The sequence below is a fragment of the Xylaria bambusicola genome (assembly GCF_022495145.1).
Source record: "Xylaria bambusicola strain CBS 139988 unplaced genomic scaffold F5B22scaffold_8, whole genome shotgun sequence".
Lineage (NCBI taxonomy): Eukaryota > Fungi > Ascomycota > Sordariomycetes > Xylariales > Xylariaceae > Xylaria > Xylaria bambusicola.
The window spans coordinates 853,961-874,818 of NW_025953561.1; the positions used below are offsets into that span (position 1 = coordinate 853,961).

General features: G+C 48.8%; 7 protein-coding genes across 7 annotated transcripts; 3 read left to right on the top strand and 4 right to left on the bottom strand.

Moving 5' to 3' along the window:
• Window positions 1-175: 175 nt before the first annotated feature.
• F5B22DRAFT_547407 (glycoside hydrolase superfamily) lies at window positions 176-3,512 on the bottom strand. The gene has a single exon (XM_047972917.1). The coding sequence runs from the start codon at window positions 3,142-3,144 to the stop codon at window positions 913-915; it is 2,232 nt and encodes a 743-aa protein (XP_047833707.1). The 5' UTR covers window positions 3,145-3,512; the 3' UTR covers window positions 176-912.
• Window positions 3,513-6,996: 3,484 nt separating this feature from the next.
• On the bottom strand, window positions 6,997-7,765 carry F5B22DRAFT_643862 (uncharacterized protein; the record flags this gene model as incomplete). The annotated part of the gene is made up of 4 exons (XM_047978338.1): window positions 6,997-7,130; window positions 7,188-7,224; window positions 7,344-7,471; window positions 7,522-7,765. The coding sequence occupies 4 exons, from the start codon at window positions 7,763-7,765 to the stop codon at window positions 6,997-6,999; spliced, it is 543 nt and encodes a 180-aa protein (XP_047833708.1).
• Window positions 7,766-8,956: 1,191 nt separating this feature from the next.
• On the top strand, window positions 8,957-10,101 carry F5B22DRAFT_547421 (uncharacterized protein). Its single transcript, XM_047972918.1, has one exon. It carries the CDS (start codon window positions 9,109-9,111, stop codon window positions 9,679-9,681), a length of 573 nt encoding a protein of 190 aa, XP_047833709.1. The 5' UTR covers window positions 8,957-9,108; the 3' UTR covers window positions 9,682-10,101.
• Window positions 10,102-10,415: 314 nt separating this feature from the next.
• Window positions 10,416-11,013, bottom strand: F5B22DRAFT_643864 (uncharacterized protein; the record flags this gene model as incomplete). Its single annotated transcript, XM_047978339.1, has 3 exons — window positions 10,416-10,666; window positions 10,749-10,818; window positions 10,906-11,013. 3 exons carry the CDS (start codon window positions 11,011-11,013, stop codon window positions 10,416-10,418), a joined length of 429 nt encoding a protein of 142 aa, XP_047833710.1.
• A 2,014-nt stretch (window positions 11,014-13,027) lies between these two features.
• On the top strand, window positions 13,028-13,640 carry F5B22DRAFT_595896 (uncharacterized protein). Its single transcript, XM_047974177.1, has one exon. The coding sequence runs from the start codon at window positions 13,158-13,160 to the stop codon at window positions 13,485-13,487; it is 330 nt and encodes a 109-aa protein (XP_047833711.1). The 5' UTR covers window positions 13,028-13,157; the 3' UTR covers window positions 13,488-13,640.
• Window positions 13,641-15,067: 1,427 nt separating this feature from the next.
• Window positions 15,068-17,470, top strand: F5B22DRAFT_547560 (uncharacterized protein). Its single transcript, XM_047972920.1, has 6 exons — window positions 15,068-16,037; window positions 16,108-16,488; window positions 16,604-16,861; window positions 16,916-16,949; window positions 17,022-17,124; window positions 17,180-17,470. Exons 1-6 carry the CDS (start codon window positions 15,158-15,160, stop codon window positions 17,387-17,389), a joined length of 1,866 nt encoding a protein of 621 aa, XP_047833712.1. The 5' UTR covers window positions 15,068-15,157; the 3' UTR covers window positions 17,390-17,470.
• Window positions 17,180-19,581, bottom strand: F5B22DRAFT_547552 (HET-domain-containing protein). The gene is made up of 2 exons (XM_047972919.1): window positions 19,319-19,581; window positions 17,180-19,266 (listed from the first exon to the last, which is right to left on the bottom strand). Exons 1-2 carry the CDS (start codon window positions 19,356-19,358, stop codon window positions 17,552-17,554), a joined length of 1,755 nt encoding a protein of 584 aa, XP_047833713.1. The 5' UTR covers window positions 19,359-19,581; the 3' UTR covers window positions 17,180-17,551.
• Between the last annotated feature and the right edge of the window lie 1,277 nt (window positions 19,582-20,858).

Here is a 20,858-nt window from a genome sequence, read left to right on the forward strand (position 1 = left end):
TAGGTAATTAATGATATTAGTAGTGTGAAATAGACCGGCGATGTTTGCGCAGAGGAATAAGGGGTAGATAAGACTAGAAGGATGAAAAGCGAAGCGGATATACACATTAACTACGTATACAATCTATCATCGAATAATGTATTATTTAAGTCTCTTTTAAAATATATGGAAATTGAGCTCATTAATTATTTATTTATATACTTGTTGCCCGAGAATATCATGATATAGAGAGAGGTAGGTATTGAACTAAGCTAGGTAAGTGTAAATCGCATTTGTATTCATAAAATCTCAATCACTGAGGCGTGCAATAATGAGGATCATCAAGCCCTTTTCAATTAAACACCACCACCCACCACCTCGTACCTATTATGCCTCTCGATCCCTATCATATCAAAATACATCTCCATCCCTTCCTCAATAGGTAGATAATCCCATTCCAAAACCCCACAGCGCAGCTAATATTGCACTCACTGATTGTATATATCGAAGCAATGATATCATTGCCATCTACTATCAAAAAAAAAAAAAAGGCCTCAAATCATTCCATTTCGCCTCATATTTACGCGCATCAAAGTACTTAAGCTTATCAGAATCTCCTCCCGCCTAGTGTGTATCTATATAGCATAACTAAACTAACAATGCCCTCCCGTCCTTTCCTTTCCTTTCCTTCCCGTTCCCCCAGGGATAAATGAATAAAAAGAGACCACATGATGAATTGAAAACTGAAAATAGCATCAGATCAATCAACAAAATACCAACGCCGGTTACCCTAGATGAGAAAAATTCGTAGGGTACTCATATGCCGTTATTTGTCTACAAGCGTTCCCTCCCTATGACGCGCGGTTGCTGTACAATAATTTCCCTCTCCCGTGAAAATGGTTGATCAAATAATCGTCTGACCAAGGGCGGTGTTTACACCGTCTTACCGCCACAGTCAGGTATCTTGACACCTTTCTTCAGCTTTCGGTTGACGTCTAATATGCCCCATTGGTCTTCCCATTCCTTTCCCGGCTCGTTGAAGCTGATCTTCCACGGCTCGTCGAACATTTCGAACCAGAAATAATTCGTGCCGTTGTCTAAAGCTTGGCAGACCCAGGTGTCGAGCAGGGTATTAAGCCCATCGATGCTAGCCACGGCTCCGACATCACACGTCTCCGCCTCGCCACAGTCTTTGCCGCCCTTCGTCGGCCACCCGATTTCTGATATAACGTTCTTCTCAGCGTCGGACTTGAAGAAGGAGCCTGCTTTGTTGTGCCAGAAGGTCCAGGTCCATGCGGCTGCCTCCTTGGCGTCTTGGCCTGCAAAGAAGGGATGGACATTACCCATGATATAATCGCTGAGTTGTGCCAAGTTAGAGTCCCACTTGTCGCCGAGATCACTGGTAGCTACAGGGAGGTCCCAGTTGTGCTTGCTGAGGTTTGTGCGAACGTCATCCAGCAATGTTCCCAACTCGTACGCTGTCATCTGCTCGCGGAAAAGAATCTCGTTGCCGACAATCAACCCCTTAAATGGCTTGTCTCCGTACTGATCCAGGATGGTCCACATACGATCCAGCTGACGAGTATTGGTCTCGTTGTTCTCATCTTGCCATACGCCAAGCCATATTTTCAACTCGTCTTGCATCTTCAACTGGTTTATAGCATGGATCGTCATCTCGGTCTGGTTGCAGTCAGTTCCATACAATCGGATGACGTTGGTGAGTTGCGAGAGGATGGCTACGTCGCGGGTCACGTTATTCTGGGAAGGGGGATTCTTTTTGCAATCGGGGTATTGCACGTTGATAGGAGTGTAGTCCACTCCTGGGAACACCTTGTGAAGATTGGGGTTGTTGAGTAGAGCTTGTATCTCGTCGGAGTCGATGTTGAGATCTCCGTTCTGTGCAACGTCTTGGTCCGCCGATTGTCCCTGGGAGCCGCTTTCGCCAGATTTAGAGCCCTTGTTCGCGTACATAGATCCCAACACGCCACCAACGACAGCGCCGGCCACAATTAGCACAACGACAATAGCGATGATCCATTTCCATTTCTTTCTGCTGCTGCTCTGTTTTGCCATCCACTCAGACTTTTCTGCCCTAGCACCGAGATCATATTCACCGGGCGCGCCGCCTTGGTAAGCAGTACTTGACGGATTTTGTACTGGATCGTAATTAATGCCACTACTATTCCGGTTCCTTCCTATGAGACCGCCGAGAACACCGCCTGCTGCTGCGCCGCCAGCAGCTCCAGCAGCGGCAGCGGCGTTGTTATTTGCAGCTCTACTACCACTCGAGTTACCTAAGCTCAACATGCTATTTCTCGCAGAGCGTCGGTATTCGAGACCGTCATCACCATCGTCATCGATGTCGTTGGGATTGAACTGCCCTAACCTCGGGTCCATCCTTTGACCATAAGCCAGTTGAGGGTCTCGAAATGGATCACTCTGGAAACTGTTCATGCTCCGCGTGGGAGTAGAGGCGGCAAAGGGCGGTACCAAATTTGGCGAAGAGCTGTGGTTGCTTGGAGTCTGATAGGGTTGATCATGCCCGTAGGGCTGCGCTTGCGCGTATGAGGTATTCTGAGGTTGTGTCCGTTGATAGACTTGGGGATACGGGGGTTGTTGCTGTTGCTGTTGTTGTGATTGATACTGCTGCGTAGCTCTCATAGCCTCGAGCCCGCTTTCCCGGGCGTGTCGTTCTGCAACGCTCATGGCGAGACCAGGGATGCCACCGGCGGCGGCCTCGCTGAAGTTATCGGCGCCGGGGGTGATACTGTTTGGCTGTGATTCGTGTCCCCAGGTGCGCTCCACAGATTCGCGCTGTGAGGGTAGTATAGGTTGGGCTGCTGAAGAAGCCACTACTCCTTGTGTGGCGCCGCCCTGGGCTCTACCCTGGCGCAACCGGGCAAAAGACGAGTCCGGGTGGGCACCTGGACGAGCTGAATGTGCTGGCGGCGGCGGTGGGTTTGAAGGGTAGTCTCTGTAGGGTAATGATTCGTCTTCGTATTGCGGCTGAGAGGCGTCGACGTCGTACATGGGACGGCCTGAGGCTGGATGTCGCTGTGGTGAGTGAAGTGTGGTGTCGGCGCGAGTGTCGGCAAGGGCGTAGGGAGAGTGATCTAGAGGGGCGCGTTCGCCAGCATCGGAGTTGTAGGAGTAACGACGGCTCATGGTGGCCGCGTGTGAACAGGAACAGCGTTCGTGGGAATTAATATGAGGAGCCGTACTAGCGGCTCGTGGATGTGGGTCAATAAGGTAGAGACAAAGAAGCAGTACCAATCAACGGAGCAGTTTCTATGTTTGTTTGTAGTGTGTGGAGGTGTGTGTAGGCTGTTCCGGTATGGCGGGTTGATAGGCTGTCTCGTCCGTCGGCACCGTCAATACGAGAGAGGCGGACAGCCCTCGAGAAGTGTCGAGAAGCGAGCAGGCCCAATGGCGGTGCCGTCTCACGTTTGACGAGTTGTCGTACTCTGCTTGGACAGGCGTACCTAAGCACTTGGGGAGAGTGGGGGATCTGAAAGATAAACTTGCAGAAGAGAGGCGTCAAGGTCGAGGGGAGACGGGGATGGAGTTGGTGAATTCACCCGACTTGAGGATTGAGTCCGAATGACACGCAGACACATCAACGTGGGAGGACTGGTAAGTAATCTATCTCCTGATCTACCTAGCCTAGGTTCCTCAGAGGCAGATTCGGTTGGATGCACACTGTCTAACAATGATGTAAGAGTGTTCGAGCGGGATACCTGGTCGCATATGTCGTGGGTCGTGGGTTGGTATCCGGTGTAAGGCAAAGCCGCTGTGCGCCTTTCTCGTACATACAATACCGGTACAATACAGCGAAAAGAATGGAGGCAAGAACTGAGGCAAGAAATTGATTGAGGCTGTACACTACCAAGACAAACGGTCGGCGCGGTGGATGGGTGGTGTGTGTCTGGATGTGGACGAAGAGGGACGGACTGGTTGCCGCTCGACGCCAGCCATCAACACTGGACCATGGCAGGGCAGACAAAGCTGGGTTTAGTCCGACCGTCTTTTTTTCGACTCTTTTTTTTCGGCTCTTCTTTTCGATACGAGCAAATAGCGTGTCGCATGGCGTGGTGCATAAGTACCGCCCTGCAATTAGTACCTGTTAGTTTAATGGCATCGTCCCATCAGCAGAACCATCACAGTCCCCATCAAGCCGAGACAGGCAACAATCCCACCTGGCTGATACAGCTAGGCCGATCTCTTGCCGTCATCTCGGTCCGAATCAGGACAAGCTTCTCTAACAAGCATTTCACCAACATGTCTAGTGTTTCTGCTAGGACTGTTCGTTGCTGTTAGAGCCAGGCCGGGCCAGGCTAGAACCCAAGCTATTGAAGCTGAAGTCTCGCTTGTTCAGTACAGGCACTTATTTCTCGTGTCTACTGTACTATGCAGCCAATGCTTGCAATCCCCAAGTAACGGGTAGTTCCAGCATATGTGGTGTAGCTGCTGCTGTGCCTTTGATTTGCACATACATACAATATACCTACCTAGGTAAGTATGCAGGTAGAATAGGTACCGTACATTTAGAATACGGGTGGAATACGGAGGATCTCTGGGCTACTGAACTTGCAGAGTTGGAAGCGATGGGCCAATCAAGCCTACAGCGCTCCTACAGGGGCCTTTACTAGCATTCCCCTGTCCTCAGGGCAACTATAAAGACGGTAGTGACGGGGGTCATGACTGATGTAACCTCAGGTGCCATTTTGATCAAGCTGCGACGATCGCCTCTGCGGCCAAGGGGAATCACCGTGGTACACCAAGTACAACGTTTTGTAAATGTGGTGTGAATGGGCATTTTGCGACTATTTATGCTCAATATCCCCAGGTCCTTAGCATGCCACCTACCTAGCTTTCTCTCTGTTTCAGATGCGGCAACTCATACCTACAACACCTCGTAGCGGGTGTTCTAAATGTCTCGTAATGGGTTCCAAGTTGCAACCTGGTGACAGCCGGCCTGTAATATAGCATACAACGTTACAACTCCAACCTGCTACTTGAGGACACCATGAGTGTAGAATATCCAGGTCTGCTCAGGTGCCTCGACTATACTACCACCAACAGAAACATGAGGGCGCCGACCTACCTACATACTCTTGAACACCTTACCTAACCCAGGTAGGTATTCATGAATACGGGCTGACTGTACTGTAGGTACTTATGACCTACCGTACTACCTGGATGGTGGTCTGGCCACCTTCAGATTACCGCAATAGTGCACACTAAGAGCGCCAGCTTATTCCGGCAACTCCAATCTATTTATACTTTTATTGGCAGGCAACCCTTCAATAGGTTATCTACCTAATAAGTATGGACATGACTGCACATGAGGCCTTTGTTGGTTCGTTCGCTGAGCCCCGGCGAATGCTAACGCAAGCGTGATCCTTCCAGGGATTGCGGTGCTGTGGGAAACCCTATAACTTAAATCTCGCTGCCTCTCGTATTGTTAAGACGTGAGGTCCAAACTTTAATCTTTTGCTAGAAGCCTACCTACCTGAGAAGTGACTTTACTTACACTCCCGAGGTCAGCGCACGCAGTGCGTTCTTCTGCCGAGCTCTTCTTGAGGTTGATGACCATACTTATGCCGATCGCAAACGTCGCACGCCGCAATAGTCTATCTACTGAAACCCCTGACCAAATAAATGAAATTAAATCATGGAACATATGAGATAGATAATGGCACATCTTGACCAGCAGCGCCGCGCTTATATCTGACGCTACGAAACTCGAGGCATAGTAGGTAAACTTGATAGAGAATACTATATCTCTGAGGTATTGAGGATACGGAAGACTGTAGTATCTTGAAACGTTAGGAGGAACTAAGAGAGCTAGGGTTAGGACGAAATGTATCTCTAAGGGAGCAGGAGAGAAGAGCCAGTATATCCAACCACCAGCAATCAAAAACACCGTCCATTCCTAACACGTACACTAAGATCTCTATGACATACCTACTTGACACTTACTTGTTAAGTTATCTGTTTCTCGTTCCCTCTGTATTCTGTATACTAGTATATGGACATACATACAGCAAGATCGTACGTTAGCTAAGCTGAAGCTGCGAGGGATGCTCGTGCTATATTAGAGTCGGCTACCAACTTGCAATGAGGTACAGAACAGAAGCACCAGCCAACACGGCGGAATTCAAGCTGCAATCAACGGCACAGTTAAGATGGCAAGCCAATCAAATCCTTGCTTCCGTTGTTACACGCGCGTACAGCTGAGCATGCGGCTCGCCTATGGCCCCCGAGCGAAATGCTGGTTATTCATGATTTTCGAGAAACATGCAGGTAATGTTGAAAGAGAGATTATGCAGACTTCGCTTTATGAAACAGATCAGTGAGACCTAGGAGGTCAGGTATAGAAGTCCAATTGCAATAGAGCCAAGTCAAGCCGCCAATGCCAAGAAGGGATTTGTTCGTCGAGGAGTATTGCAAGCCTAGTACATCATTATAGCTCGCTGTGAATGGCATCAGCTCCAGGTCCGGTTCTCTGCCCCTGTTATATCAATCATAATGTTGGTATAAATAGTGATTAAATAGACCTTTGACGATATGGCTCAAGTCATCCAGACTATATTTCGAGTTAGGTTAAGGAAACGGGTATCTATATGTCACACGGCTAAGACTTCAGAACCGAAGATAACCGATACTACCCCTAGAGGAAAGTGAGGCTATAAGCGATTGGATAAGGACAATCTGTTAGCTGCAAGAAGACCAACAGTCAAGGCATGAATGCCCAACAGACAGAAGGGAGTCACAGATTGTATAAGGCCTGAATGAGCATAAATAGCTGCAGAATCTCCCGCTCCAGGACAGGAGAAAGAGAGAGGGAGAGATCAAGGCCCTAGAGACCCCTAGTAGATTATTAATGAATATGACTAAGTTCCAAGCCCTCTATACGAGCCCTTGTCACACTATACAAATCTTATTCTCATAGCAATCATTCCTATACAGCACGTCACTCAAAGGCTGTAGGACCGGGTGTTTTTGGCTTTGATTTCACTGCTTAGACATCCACTTCTCATCGTTGTAATCATCGATTGCAAGGTGGTATGGGTGATTATCCAGCCATGTGTCTGCTTTCTCTTTGCGGGCGTATAAGCTGTAGAAGTCATTAAGCGCTTCGTTGAGGACTGTATCATAATCAGTATTGATTACTCTCAGGAGGCTGTTGACGGTAGATCAATTACCTTCAAGAGGCATGCCATGGGCTGGCTGGAGGGAGAACTGTGAAACGAATTCATTGATTAGAATGAGATGCCTCGGTATCGGTGTGCCTGAGTGTTCACAGTGAGCACATATCATCAATACAGGTACGCGCACGCTGCAGACGTGCCTTTGGGAACGGAGAAGACATAGGGCGTCTCGATTTTTGAGCCGGCTTCTTCGCGGTCGAGAGCGTCATCATAGTTACGACGAAAGAGTTGCTGCATCAAGACCGTGTTGGGAAACATAACAGCACCATTGGAGACGGCTACCTCTGTCAGTGCCTTCGTTAATTCAAGACGGTGCTCGTTGACCTACATGGATTCTGCGTAGCCCTCGGAAACACAATCCCGTTTTCCAGCATGACTCGATCATCCCAAACATCATCTGGATGGTCATCGGCCTCGCTTTCGTCGTACAAGCAAAGTTTGGGACGCGGGCTGTAGTATGAAAGTGTTGTGGGAAACGATGAGTAGATAGCCTTGATTGAAAATCTACGGCGAAGAATTAGTGACGGCGCCAACAGCGGGCGAAGGGCAAAACGTTGGGCCACGCCAATCATTGCGGACTGTGATTGTATTTTGTTATTGATGATGAGATGGGTGCTTCCCCCATAATCTCAGTTATCCAAGTTATCGAAGTACCTACCTACCTATATAGGTACCTACTCAAAGTCATCTTCGGTGCCAGCGGCGGTAAGCCGGTGCGACTGCGTCGCGAACAAACATAATTCTCGACATCCTTTTAAACGCCTTGAGCACCAAGGGCATGCGCTCCGCGCTGACCACCATTCCGGAGAGAAAGTGAATAAATTCCCATGTTGGACCACATTCGCGTCCTTTGGGGCTCTATGTACGGAGTAGGTACCTTTGTAGAAAGGCACATCCAATAAGCATCATCGGTTATCGATAATGCCTATCGATTGGGGGTAGAATTACCTGCTCACCGAATAGACGAGCCACGGTACTTGGTACTTGTAAAGAAAGCAATACATCTTTGCACGCATAAAGCAGCAGAACTTCGATATACGTAGTTGAGTACTGGCATCGTTACCTCTAAGACATCGCCATACTCGAGCCGACGAATTCAGGCACAAAAATAGGTGCGCGCGGAGTAGGTATCTAAACACTTACTTCATCAGCCCCAGACACCAGCCTCCCTCAAACACACTTTCAAGCCACAGATATTGTCATGATATCATCCAAGACTGAAGCTCGAGTAGACGACGACAGAGACAGATATCCCAGTCAACCGAGCCACTTCTTTCTCTACACACGGTATCTCCAAGGTTTTAGATCGAAGATCCAATCCATGGAGCTGACTAACCCCTTCTCCATCTCCCTCCGCAGGCACAACAAGGTACAGTAGGTAGCCATGCAGCTATGCGTGTTGGAGCGGTCGCGCAGGAGCCCGGAAGAAATGCTCCAGTCTGTTCTAGAAGCCGTTGTTGCAACTGTTAAGCTTCATCATGCATACATCACACAGGATCATGTAACATCATATGGCCCACATGAGGTTTCTGCCTCGACACCCTGCTCTCTATTCTCTTGGGCCCATAAAGCTCATCCCACCTTCACTCGCTACCAGCATTTTGAAATGTGATATGATGTCAAGCTGTAGATCCGCGCCGTAGTCCTTCGCTCTCCTCACCAGAAACTCCGATGAAGCCAGGCAATATAACGGTGGGTTGTTGACATCATGGGTGTGACTGCCGTGGTGGTGGGTGGCTGACTCGGCTGGCATATAAACCTCATACCGTCCGCTTCGAGGTTGGATTGAATTTATAATCATTTCATACTCATATCTAATATTACACTCTAAAATAAAGCTACGCAATATATTCACGCACAACTGTACAGCACCTATCACCCACTATACACCCACACCACACATCAATAAGTCATTATGTCTGCCAGCCGAAACCCCGAATCATTACAAGCAGGAGGCGAATTCCACAGCCGCGTGCCCCCCTCAGAGCCCCTGACAAAAGGCGGCCACGCGCCAGGCGTCCTAGTCGGCAACGACCGCGTGCCCGAGTTCCACGCAGAGACATATCCCGCCGGCACAGCGCCGCCGGAGCACACATACCAGCCGCGCCCCTCCGAGAGCGAAATATCCGCCCAAGCCTACGGCAACGCGCCCAGCGCAGCAGACACGCTCACAGGCGCGACCTCCGCAGACGTGTACCGGGGCATGGGCAAGCCCATCCAGGGCCAGGAGCGCAGAGAAATCGAGAAGCCGCACGGAGGACACAGGAAGAAGGAACGGAGCGGTGTCGCTGGGCGGGGCGGAGAAGAGGGTGTTGATTTTGTTAGGGTGAAAGGTGCGGATTTACCTGAGGGCGTGTACAAGGGTATGAGGGGGAAAGCGAGCAGTGAGTATCCTGCTGCTGAGGAACGGGTTCCGGCCGGCGCGGAAGAAGTCGCGGCTGAGAGGAAAGTCCCTGAGCGCGCGTATGATTATACGCAGTCGTCGTAAGGAGGATTTGTTTGAAGGGCGGCGGTGTATGATTGATTATTGATTAGCGAGGAAAAGAACTCATGATTGATGAAGGATGTGTAAATATCGTGAATGAGGTGATGATGAATTATTGTTTCTTGATTGTGTATAATACCTACCTTGTGCTGTGTGTCGCCTTTCAATAGTTGTTTGGCGATGTTGTGATGTTGGCTTTGGGGCTTGTTGTCTATCGTACGTAAGGCGGCTAGCTAATGCTTCGTTGAGTCGAGATAAACGTCTTGATCAATGCCGATCTACATCTACTAAGTCAATGAGTCAAGCATGATAATAACTAACTGTTAGGGCGGGTGGTCAAGCACGTACTAAGCGCTTGCATGTAGATGCAATACTACTACGACCACCACTCTAAGAAACAAGAAACATCAAGTCAAAACAGAGGAAATTACTGCAGGTCATCGCCGCCATTTAGATTACTACTAGGACAACAAGTGTGGGTCAAAGAGGCATGTGTATTGCTCTATCTACAATCAACTAGTCATCGCTCAGTTGATGTATGTCAGTGAGACAATATCTGTGTGTTCTGCTATCTACGATCATCTGATCATCATGTAGTAGTCTGAAACCATATCTGCCTGAAAAAATACATTCCAACTCATCCCACGATGTGCGTAACCATTGCTGTACGTCAAAAGTGTCTCGTCGAATCGATGAGTTCCATGGAGAATCCACCTCGAGATAATGGACGTAGAGAATTAGACGGTGCCGTCATCGACGCTCTCTCCCTTGAAATAGGCGAGTTCTCCATCTTCGTCGCGGGCAACAGCGGCCTTGGCCTTCTTGCCGTTTGCCTTCGCGCGTTTCTTGGGAGTGGTTGGCTCATCCTCGGTGTCATCGTCATCCTTAACCTTACGCTTGGAGGAAGAAGCGTTGGTTTTGCTAGGCGAAGGCTGCGGGGAAGCATCGCCGGCGCCAGGATGAAGGGCCTTGAGCTTTCTAGTCGCAGCTGTGAGATGAAGAGTAAAGCGTTAGTCGTTACAATATCAAGATTAGACTTTGGGATAATATGGAAGGTCGAGGAAGCTTACCGGAGACAAGGTTGGAAACACTGTTGTGATTCTTGTAGTTGAGAGTCTTCGCGAGGCCCTTATAGTCGACCTAAGATGCGTGGGTGATGGGGGTAAGTTTATGAGATGAAGGTGAAAGACTCGGAAGGTTAGGGAAGGGAATGGGTGCTATGCTCACCTTAGGCTTCCCCTCCATGTACAGCCAGGCCGTGCTCAATACGTCCTTCTCTTTATCGGTGAGCTGCTCCTTGTCGGAGGGCGGGTCATTTTGAGCCTTCGGAGGCATGTTGAGAGGCAATGATGTGTGGAAGAGGTGAAGATAGAGTTATGTTCTGCGGTAGCTTTAGTTGGTACCAGTCCAATTCCGGTTAAATAGTTAGGAAGAAATATCACAAATAGTATACGATGATGGGGTATCGTAACATTTAAGAAGAAGGAAGAGTAAACTTACAACTGGATGGTTGGGGTTGCAGAGCTGTCCTCAACGGCGGATGAGAATGTTGGAAAGTAGGAAAGAGAAAGTGTGTGTGTTCAATGGCGGGAGGAGAGACGGCTATTTATCTTCAACAAAAAGTGATTTGATGTAGAAAGGACACAGTTAATGTTGACAGCCTCTTGGATCGTACTTTCCTAAAAGCAAACTGATCTAGGTCAGTGATTCAGTGGAATATTTGTCCATGTGCTCTGGTTAGTCGGTTCTCATGTACTGACCGTGTATCTGGAATGGGCAATGTATCTGTTGCCTGGTTGAATTTGCAGCTGTGTAAGGCAAGTGCGAGGTCTCGAAACCATGGAAATCACCAAAGGCACATGAAGTACACGCCACGAGATTCAACAGTACTCAATTGTTATGTATTGCCTCCACATGGTTTCATCATTTCCCTATGTACCAGTACATTAGATATTGTATACCACGACCACTTCGATTTTTTCATTGGACATTGAAAATAAACTGCACAAACAAGTCCCATATATGCCAGATCAGGGGCCTCTGGATATTTTCCGCTTAGGCCCTGATTCGAACACTTTCTCCAAACTACAGATCAGGGGAAACCAGAGATCTGTAGGTATACAGAATACTCTAACAGAGATAGCTTCGACATGTATTGTTAGATACATATCATGATCTACTCAAAACCGAAAGTAGTTAAATTCTATTACCATCTTGAGAACTACATCTCCAGATATTGCCGAAACACTTTGACCAACCTTATCAGGGGCTTTTTTTCTTGGGAGACGGAACATATTAAGATGTTACTATCTGCTCAGCAGTATATAAGAACTTGAATCAGACGCTACGAATTCTTGATTTCAGAGTCACAGCTTTGAAGTTGTATAGAGTAATCACCACGCTCTTCTACGCAGCTTGGCTTTTCTATGGGAATCGGTATCAACTTCATGTATCACCACTAGCATATCATGTATTCAGTAGGCCTGCAGTACAGTTTACTCTGTAGGAGGGGAATAATCATGCCCAAGTAGAAAAAGGAGTTCTACTTGTGTACATATCTACATGGTGATAGGCAAGTTAGCAAGTACCTGCGACTAATACTCATCACAACACCCACATGCAGCTAGATGGTGGTAATTCTGCTCGAACCAATAAAAACCTGCGATCATTGGCAGTAGTGAGCATTCATATTTCATTCTACAAAGTTTGCTATTTGCTGGGTGGGGGATTTCATCGACGACAGATATGGATGTCGTTCTACATTGTAAGTGGCGATGGTGTCACGCAACTTCTGCAGCGGAACCATGCGGAATCTACTTTCTTTGAGATCCTAAGTTTCCGCAGCACAGACCATAGGAACACATGTAGGTACTTTAGGCAACGCAATAAGATGGAAAGTGCCAGATGTTTAACATGTGACAGTTGGCGTGATTTGAATCACCCAGTTGAGCCTACACTGGCTTAGTTAGACTAAAAGTCTCGGAATCTAATCACTCAGCTTTATTGAGGACTAAACTCCAAAGAGGAGGAGCGTCTAAGTGAGACAATGAGATTGTACCATCATTTCCTTATCTATCTTGGACATATTTAGCTCACATATGTTAACTCTTTGCATCAAATGAGGAGGAATTCTCACTGAGGAGTGATGACATATGGTGGGACTAATTGGGTTAGTTTCGGGATATTTGTGAGGCAATGAACTGCTTTGAGATTGCCGGCCAACGCTGATTGGATGCGCATACGTCATCACAACTTGTTTGTCCCGTAACTATTTATCACTATATCACTATATCACATCGGACTCAAATATTAATACGATAGGGAACTCCTAGGCCTCTTTCTAGATGAAACTGATTTCTACAATTTAGCTATCTAGTATCAATATTATAATCATCTCCTACAAACCCCTCTACACTCTCAGCCAGAGCACATCTACACTCGAAACACACCTCTACATACACCTACATCAACCTTACAACATGTCGAACTCAGGCGCAAACAAGATTGTCGAAGACGTCAAGACAGGCCTCAAGGGCATCCGCGGTGCCGGCGATGCCCTGCGCGGAAGTGTGATGGATGCCACCGATCAAGCATTCGACAACCAGCAGAACCACCCTGAAACGCAGGCTGCCAAACTCAAGAACGAGACCATTGCTGAGAAGGGCAAGCGCGAAATGCAGGGCGTTGATGACAGACTCTCCGAACACGAACAGAAGAAAGAGGCGCGGAGGTTGCACGAAACTGGCCTCGCCTCGAATGGTGCTGGCGCCGCGAGAGGCGTCGGTCACCACCCTCTGCCCTTAAACTGAGCTGCGATAGATAGCGAGCAATAGCTTGGGCTGGTCCTGAGGCGAAGACAATGGAGGGGTGTACTGTATAATTGATGAGAGATGATCCTGATTGATGCATCGAGGAAGACGGGGTAACGGCAGTGCTGATGCCGAGATTACTCCGCATGAGGAATAATTACGACAATATAAATCATTGTACTAGAGCTCTCAATTGAATTTCGGAGAAGTGACATGAAAAGTCATGGAACCCGGTATAAAACGATACCCCAACAAATTGTGTGCGAATCCGTGGACCGCCTACGCGATGTCCCCTTTCATCAGCGACATTGGCGGTCAACATTATCTTTAATGGAGTTGTGACTGCAGTTCTAATCCATGATTCTCCTTTCGACAATATCCGTGCCAATCAAACCACCAGCACAGTTGATACGCCTTCGCTGTTCGACACGCATCCTTATCATTTTTTACTAAGTAGGTAGTAATTGACACTGGTGATATTCTAGGTCATGCAATTATCGTTCCAATGCGACGAATAAAGATATAGACGATACCACTACTAGAAGAATAATCTAAAGTAAGATTCAACGAACTGCTCATTGCCGATACGGCATTAGAGATAAGATATCCTCGCCACCTATTGCCTAGCAGAGAACCCCACGAGATTCACCGTGTGACCGGGTATGCCTTCTTAGCTCTCCCATGTGACAATTCTCGGGTCTGTGCGACATGCAAACAGCAACATCCATAACTAAGTCTCTAGGCCTCAAAAATACCATGCCTCTGCCTGGGCCGAAACGTGAAGGCCTTTACCAACGACTCTCAATCGAATTCCAAGCACAATTCAGATCTGTTCACTTGAGTTGCAGATGGACATGAAATTCTCCATGTCAAGGCTCAGAGACGACCTATCGCAATGATTGAATCATTTAGAGAGGATAAGCAGTATTCCCGGTATGATCAACGTCTCAACTCTTCTGCAAGTTCACGCCGACACCGCCAGGCGATCCTCTACAAACAGGGCTGTTCCCTTGGTCACAGTGTCCTGCTCTATGATTTCTTTTTATTTCCTATATAGTATGTTTCACAGCTCAGCTCAGGGCTAGGCTGAGGGCTGAGAATATGCCCCGCCTTGAGCATCACAGAGGGCTTGGGCCGAAGTGACAAGCTCGATTTTGTTCCAATGAGCCTCCAATAAACCCCAAATCTGCCCGAGACCCTGAACCCTTAGTCGTGATACGCCAGGGCCAATCATGCACCACGTAAATAGTGCTTTGCGCTAGTCTGGCGTAGCGTACATGCGAGCTACGATCTCCTGCTATTCTAAGACTTGGCTTGACACCTTCTAGCCAAGACAGCGCAGAAACCTGCCTCCTTAGGTAACCTGCTTGACACTAACATGTCTTTCGTTAGAATCAACGACTGTCAGCTCGGGAAGTATCGATTTAGCTCCCGAGCCCTATCGACGAATCGATCACCGGTAACCCGGCAAATGAGCATCTACATGTAGATTGCCGATTGGCGGTGAAAGAGCCTCTTGAAGTGCTTAGCCATTAAGGGAGGACAGTTCAGAATGACAATCGAGCTTATAAGGAGCTTTCCCGCATCCGATCATGAGGCCGTAACTCGCTGTTATCTTTTCTGCCGTCTTTGTTTCTTCTTGCGGTGCTTTTAGGCAATATATCGACATAATGGGTGAGCGGGTGATCGAGCCTGTCGAATTGGGATCCAATCTCAAGCTGCCACCCAAGCCAGCATATGTGCGACAACGGCCACGATGGTGGCAGCCTGTAAACCTCACAGCTTTGGTTCTGCTCATGATAGGCCTCATCTTCTATCGATCACATCATGGCACAGGGGATGCGCCTCGGTTCTCTACGAGCGAAAACGGCCAGAGTTCTAGCTGGGCTTCTCACCGGCAGACAGATGAACAAGACTGGAGTATGATCGAGCCAAGCCCAGAGTTGCACTGGCATTCTTGCTACGATGGCGCATATGACTGTGCTCGCCTTGACTTGCCCATGGATTGGCTAGATCCCACTGACGAGGATCGCGTAGTCATAGCTATTATGCGACTCCGTGCAACCGAGACAGATGACTACCGCGGACCTGTCATCTTCAATCCCGGCGGGCCGGGAGGAAGTGGTATTTGGTCCCTCAGAGACCATGGGGCAAGTTTACAAACCATCATCGGCCGAAACTATGACCTGATATCCTTCGACCCCCGCGGCATCGGAGCTACAATGCCGAGGATTGAGTGTTGGGACACCGCGGAGCAGAGACAGCTATGGGATCTGCTGGATCCTGGTGTGGTAGATGCACATCCTGGTACTGTCTACGATATATACGCTCGCGCAGTAGCTTACTCCCAAGCGTGCGAGTCGCATATGATGAACAAATCAAATATCCTACGCCATGTGGGCACAGCATCTCATGCTAGAGATATGCTCGAGATTATGCATAAACTAGGCCAGGAGAAACTCAAGTATTGGGGTTTCAGTTACGGCACGGTACTCGGCGGTGTCTTTGCAGCTATGTATCCAGATAAAGTAGAGAGACTTGTTAGCGATGGTGAGCTCCGACACCTCCGTTTCTAACGCTTGGTGATAGAGGTGAAGTGGCTAATGAATATGTGCTCTAGGCAATGTCGACATTCGAGAATGGCATTACCAAGACCGCATCAACTTCTTACGAGATACGGACAAGGTAATGGACGTCTTCTATGAATTTTGTCATAAAGCTGGGCCAATGGGGTGCGACTTTTGGGCCGAGACACCTGAGTTGATCAAACAACGCCGAGAGAATCTGCTAGAGAGTATTCGCAAACACCCGATCGTCGTACCAGCGGATGGATCACTTGAAACTCCTGGCCCAGTCATGCCGCACCTTATAACTTGGTCACATATTCGCCGACTCACATCTGCTGCATTGTACCAACCGATTTATAAGTTCAAGGACTACGCGACAGTGTTGGCAGCCTTGGAAGCTGGAGACGGGCGTCCATTTTACACCATGAGGCCGTGTAAGTTATCCAACTTACTAATCAGCCGATGAGACGCTTGACTAAGTTGTATGCCGTTCGCACTCATGCTCTCTCACACGGTCTTCAATACATCTTACTAACCTCTATCGCGAAGACGAACCTGAAGGACCTTCGCCGTCTCTTTGCTATCCGGAGACTATTCCGTCTAATGTACCTCACCTAGAGGAAGTAAACGGCGAAGCGACTGCACCGATTGAGTGTTCCGATGCGATACCCTGGAACGGAACAGTAGACGACTTCGTCGACCTTACGAGACAACTTCGAGGAATCAGCCACGCTAATGGGGACGTCTTCGCGCTCTTTCGCACCCAGTGCATAGGCAGAACCATACGGCCTAAATGGCGTTTTGACGGTATGTGGTCGTATACTAGAATTTGAGATGGAGTGAAAGCTGACCCTTGAGAAGGCCCATTTGAAGGAAATACTAGTTTCCCGATTCTGTGAGTGAGATTGATTTCACCCCTGTTTCATGGTATCGAGAGAGGTTGCCATCTAATAATGTCTTGAAATAGCTATGTGAATAATATCGCCGACAACGTCACTCCTCTAGTATCGGCGAGGAGCAATTCTGCAGGGTTCCCCGGATCTGTTGTTCTAGTTCAGAACGCCTACGGGGTACGTCAGCACACTCAAGCGGGTATATAATGGCATGCTAACTGTTTAAATGCAGCATTCTACTCTGGCCGCATCGTCGACATGTACCGCCAATTACATTCGTGGCTATTTCCAGAACGGCACACTCCCCGAACCTGGGACGGTCTGTGAGCCGGATTACTCTCCATTCCAGGACACCAGTGCAATTGAAAAAGACGAATTGGTTATAGCGCTTGAGAAGCTGTCAACAGTTCGTCGCGGGTTCCCCTTGAGTTTGAAGATCTGATTCAAGCACGACAGATAAGCGTCATAATACCCCTCCCCTATTCAGTTACTGGTCTCCGGCTATGAACATTCACATACTTCCGCGTGTATACCTCAAGGCTCGATATTATATGCGACAGCATTCAAATAATATCTTTCTATGATGTGGACAATCTGAATTTATTTAATGAATATGCACGTATCGTTGGGTATCTTTTCTACTATCAACCGCTTCGCCACGCATGATTCCAGGAATGAATACATCCCCTCTAAACGAATAGTGATACGATGAATCCTCGTGCTTAACAACAGGATCACTTGCCTTTAGCGGTCCAAGCAGAAACGGAGATCGACCGCCCGACAACACCCAGATCTCGTCTCCAACAGACGTTCCAGACGGACCTAAGCCCGCCGCACCGCCTTCCGTGATGAACAGCCGCTGATGTCGAAGCATCTGTAGACGCCAGTACACGTCCGCCGTGGATCCCTCCATGCTCTCCGTGGAATCCGCACAATTCCCTGTTATAATGTCGTCCAAGACCGCCTGCCAGTAGACTTCCGATACGATTCGGAAACGGGGGTCTTCCGCTACTGCCCTCGTTATCGTCTCGCGCGCTTTTTCATGTAATCGATCACTTCCGTCGTTTTCGGCTATCACGTCGCTGCAGACTAGGATCTTATCAAAGAACACGCCGTTCACATTCAGCACGTCCTCGCCGTGTTCGGGCGATGTCAGATTATTCAAGTCGAGCATCGGCAGCCCCCTGTCCGCGGTATATTTATACCAGAACTTGATATGTTCCCAGAACGCGGCCCTCTCTTGTCCCGCAGGCGGCGTCGACCAATCGACTACCCAGCTCGGCAGACCCGGGACGCTCTTCGGCTCGCCCCGGAACCCGATTAACGGCCGGAGGCCATATTCGTCGCGCAGCAGGTCGAGCATGACTCTACGGTATAACACCGCCGCGGGAACGCCGTAGTCGCTCGAGCGCACGCTCGGGAGAGGATAACTCCCCTCTGCGACCAGGTTCAGTATCACGTAGACTTTGTCCCGCGGGTCCGTGGACCGGCGGTACCGGAAGCGGTAGAGCATCTCGTACGGCGGGTGCGGCGCCTCGATCCAGCGGGACGCCCATATCAGAGCTAGCATGGGCGATGTGAGGAAATTGTAGTTTTCGAACAAGTCGAAGATGGAGAAGCGGTCTTCCGGCGGCCATTTCCCTTGGATCAACCTCTCTGCGACCTGCGTCAGGTAGTGCCAGGGGATGGAGATGGGGCCCCAGAGCACGGTGCCGAGTCTTGGCGAGGTCGCTTCTTGGACTGTCCATATCCGACTCCACCATGGCGATTGGAATAGTGCCTTGATAGCGTTGCCTGCTTTCGCTCGTTGGTCTCTTGTGGTGAGGGACGGGGGGAGTTTATACTCTGAATCTTCTCCGGAGAGAAGTCGGATTGCGTCTAGGGCTCCTTTTGCCGCCTCGAGAGCTTCCGACTCCTTCACACCTATGGCGGAGGCCTCGATGTTGCCCATCCACATGTAGCATTGCGCGCACTCGGAGAAGATCTTGTGCATCATGTCTACCTGCGCCGTCTTCTCTGCGCCATCCTCCTGGTTGATGCAGAGCGCGTCAACCCACAGATGGCGCAGTTCCGTCTCGTGTCTGATGCGCGTCAGGGCGTTGAAGAGATTATCTGTCAATCCGACTTCTGTGTCTTCGACTATGATGGTTTTATCCACTTGTAGATCACCCCAGACGTATGAGAGAGTTTCATATTGTACGTCTCCGGTGACGGTGGTAAGACGGTACGAACACTTGATGACTTCGCCATATCGCCCGAGCTCAATCTTGAGAAGCCGGATTTCGCCTTTGTTGCTGTCTATGGGGAGAAATGCAAAGTCTGGCAGCGTGAATCAATTCTGTCTACGGGCGCGAATAGTCGGAATACATACGAGGCGCTAGGCAAACTGGTGATCGCGGGTCGGTGTCCATCTTATCTCATGATAATTCGAAGCCCCGAGCTTGAGGGGTGTGTAAATAGTTCAATGTGATTGAGACCTTATACTATCGACTTGAGGGGCGAGGGGTTAGCGTTATTTTCCTTGGCGAACTTGGGAAGGTAACAAATGGTGTTGCGCTAGGTATCACAACGAGGTCTACGAAGAGGCTCGTGAATTACGAGCTTCAAATGTATTACTCTCTAAATCTACTACGGAGTTTATATACGTGGTTGGCAATCGAACTCTGGGGTGAATCCGCCTTAAACTTGCTAACATTGCTGCACGGGTTCATCGACGAATGCTGCTCCATCTCACGTAAGCAGGATCATGCTATTGAATAAGTAAAGTGTAATAGGTACGTCGTATAGTGATTGTCGAATGATATATCGACGCGCTGCTAGGATGGTATAAGAGCCATGCACAATTGCGTATGAGGATCACCTGAAACACTACTGCTCCTTAACTCACTTAGACCCTAGATAAAAGCATCTTGTCGGTTCAAGCTCGAATAACATATATATAAGACATATGTTGACTACCTAATCACCAGGCGTCGTCAATTTCCTGTTAGGTATGACCCGGGCTAAGCGCTTGTGAAGCTACCTCATGAAAGTAGCCATCTCGGACAACGGGCGCAGACTAAAGTAAACCGACGGACAATGGCAACGGGCAGGTAGTCTTTCCGCGACGACAGCTGAAGGTCCTTGGTCAATTGCTGTAGCCACGGTGCGGTACTCTGTGATTGAGTTATGACCGAGCCTTGAATTGCTGGTCGGAACGAATTGCGCCCCAGAGAAAATCCGTGTTTATGAGGCGAAATGCGCTACCGATAAGCTCGGCTTATAAAAGATACCATGCTGGGCGGGATTCATCAAGTTGGCCAGGAGTGCAGTCGCATCGTTGCCCGTAAGACGGGAGGTGGGAGGATGATATTTGATATAGACTGCCCGACCAAAAAGCATACCAAAAAGTAGCTGAATGATTGATTTGAGTAGAGATATTGCACAGTCAGTGCCAAGGGCTTCGCTCAGCGAGGTTTCGCAGTGCGGCTCAAGTCTGCGCTCGGCGCTTGTCTAGAATTGAAATTCATCTGGCGCAATGGCAAGCGGAAATGTCGAGACCGACTTTGATATGAGCCCGTCTCTAGATCTATCTCCATCTTGTCTGGACGCGGGGACGTGGGGAAAGCGTCTTGACGAGGCTGGAAAGCGAGGAAATTAACTCATGAAGACTGAATCTCCAATTAAAATGCTGGAAAAGCCATGATTACGTCCAAGATTCATGGACAGATGATATATGAACCCGAGTACTGGTAGCTCAGCTACCCACTACATACCTTCCGCCTTGGTCTAAGTTACACACTAATACGACACGCAGCGCATGTAAGCAAATCAGCGCTGGGAAATGCGCTAGGTGTAACACTTGTGGCATATTGATTGATATCTGAATCCCATCATCCTGCTAGAGGTCATCGCATCACATATCACATCAC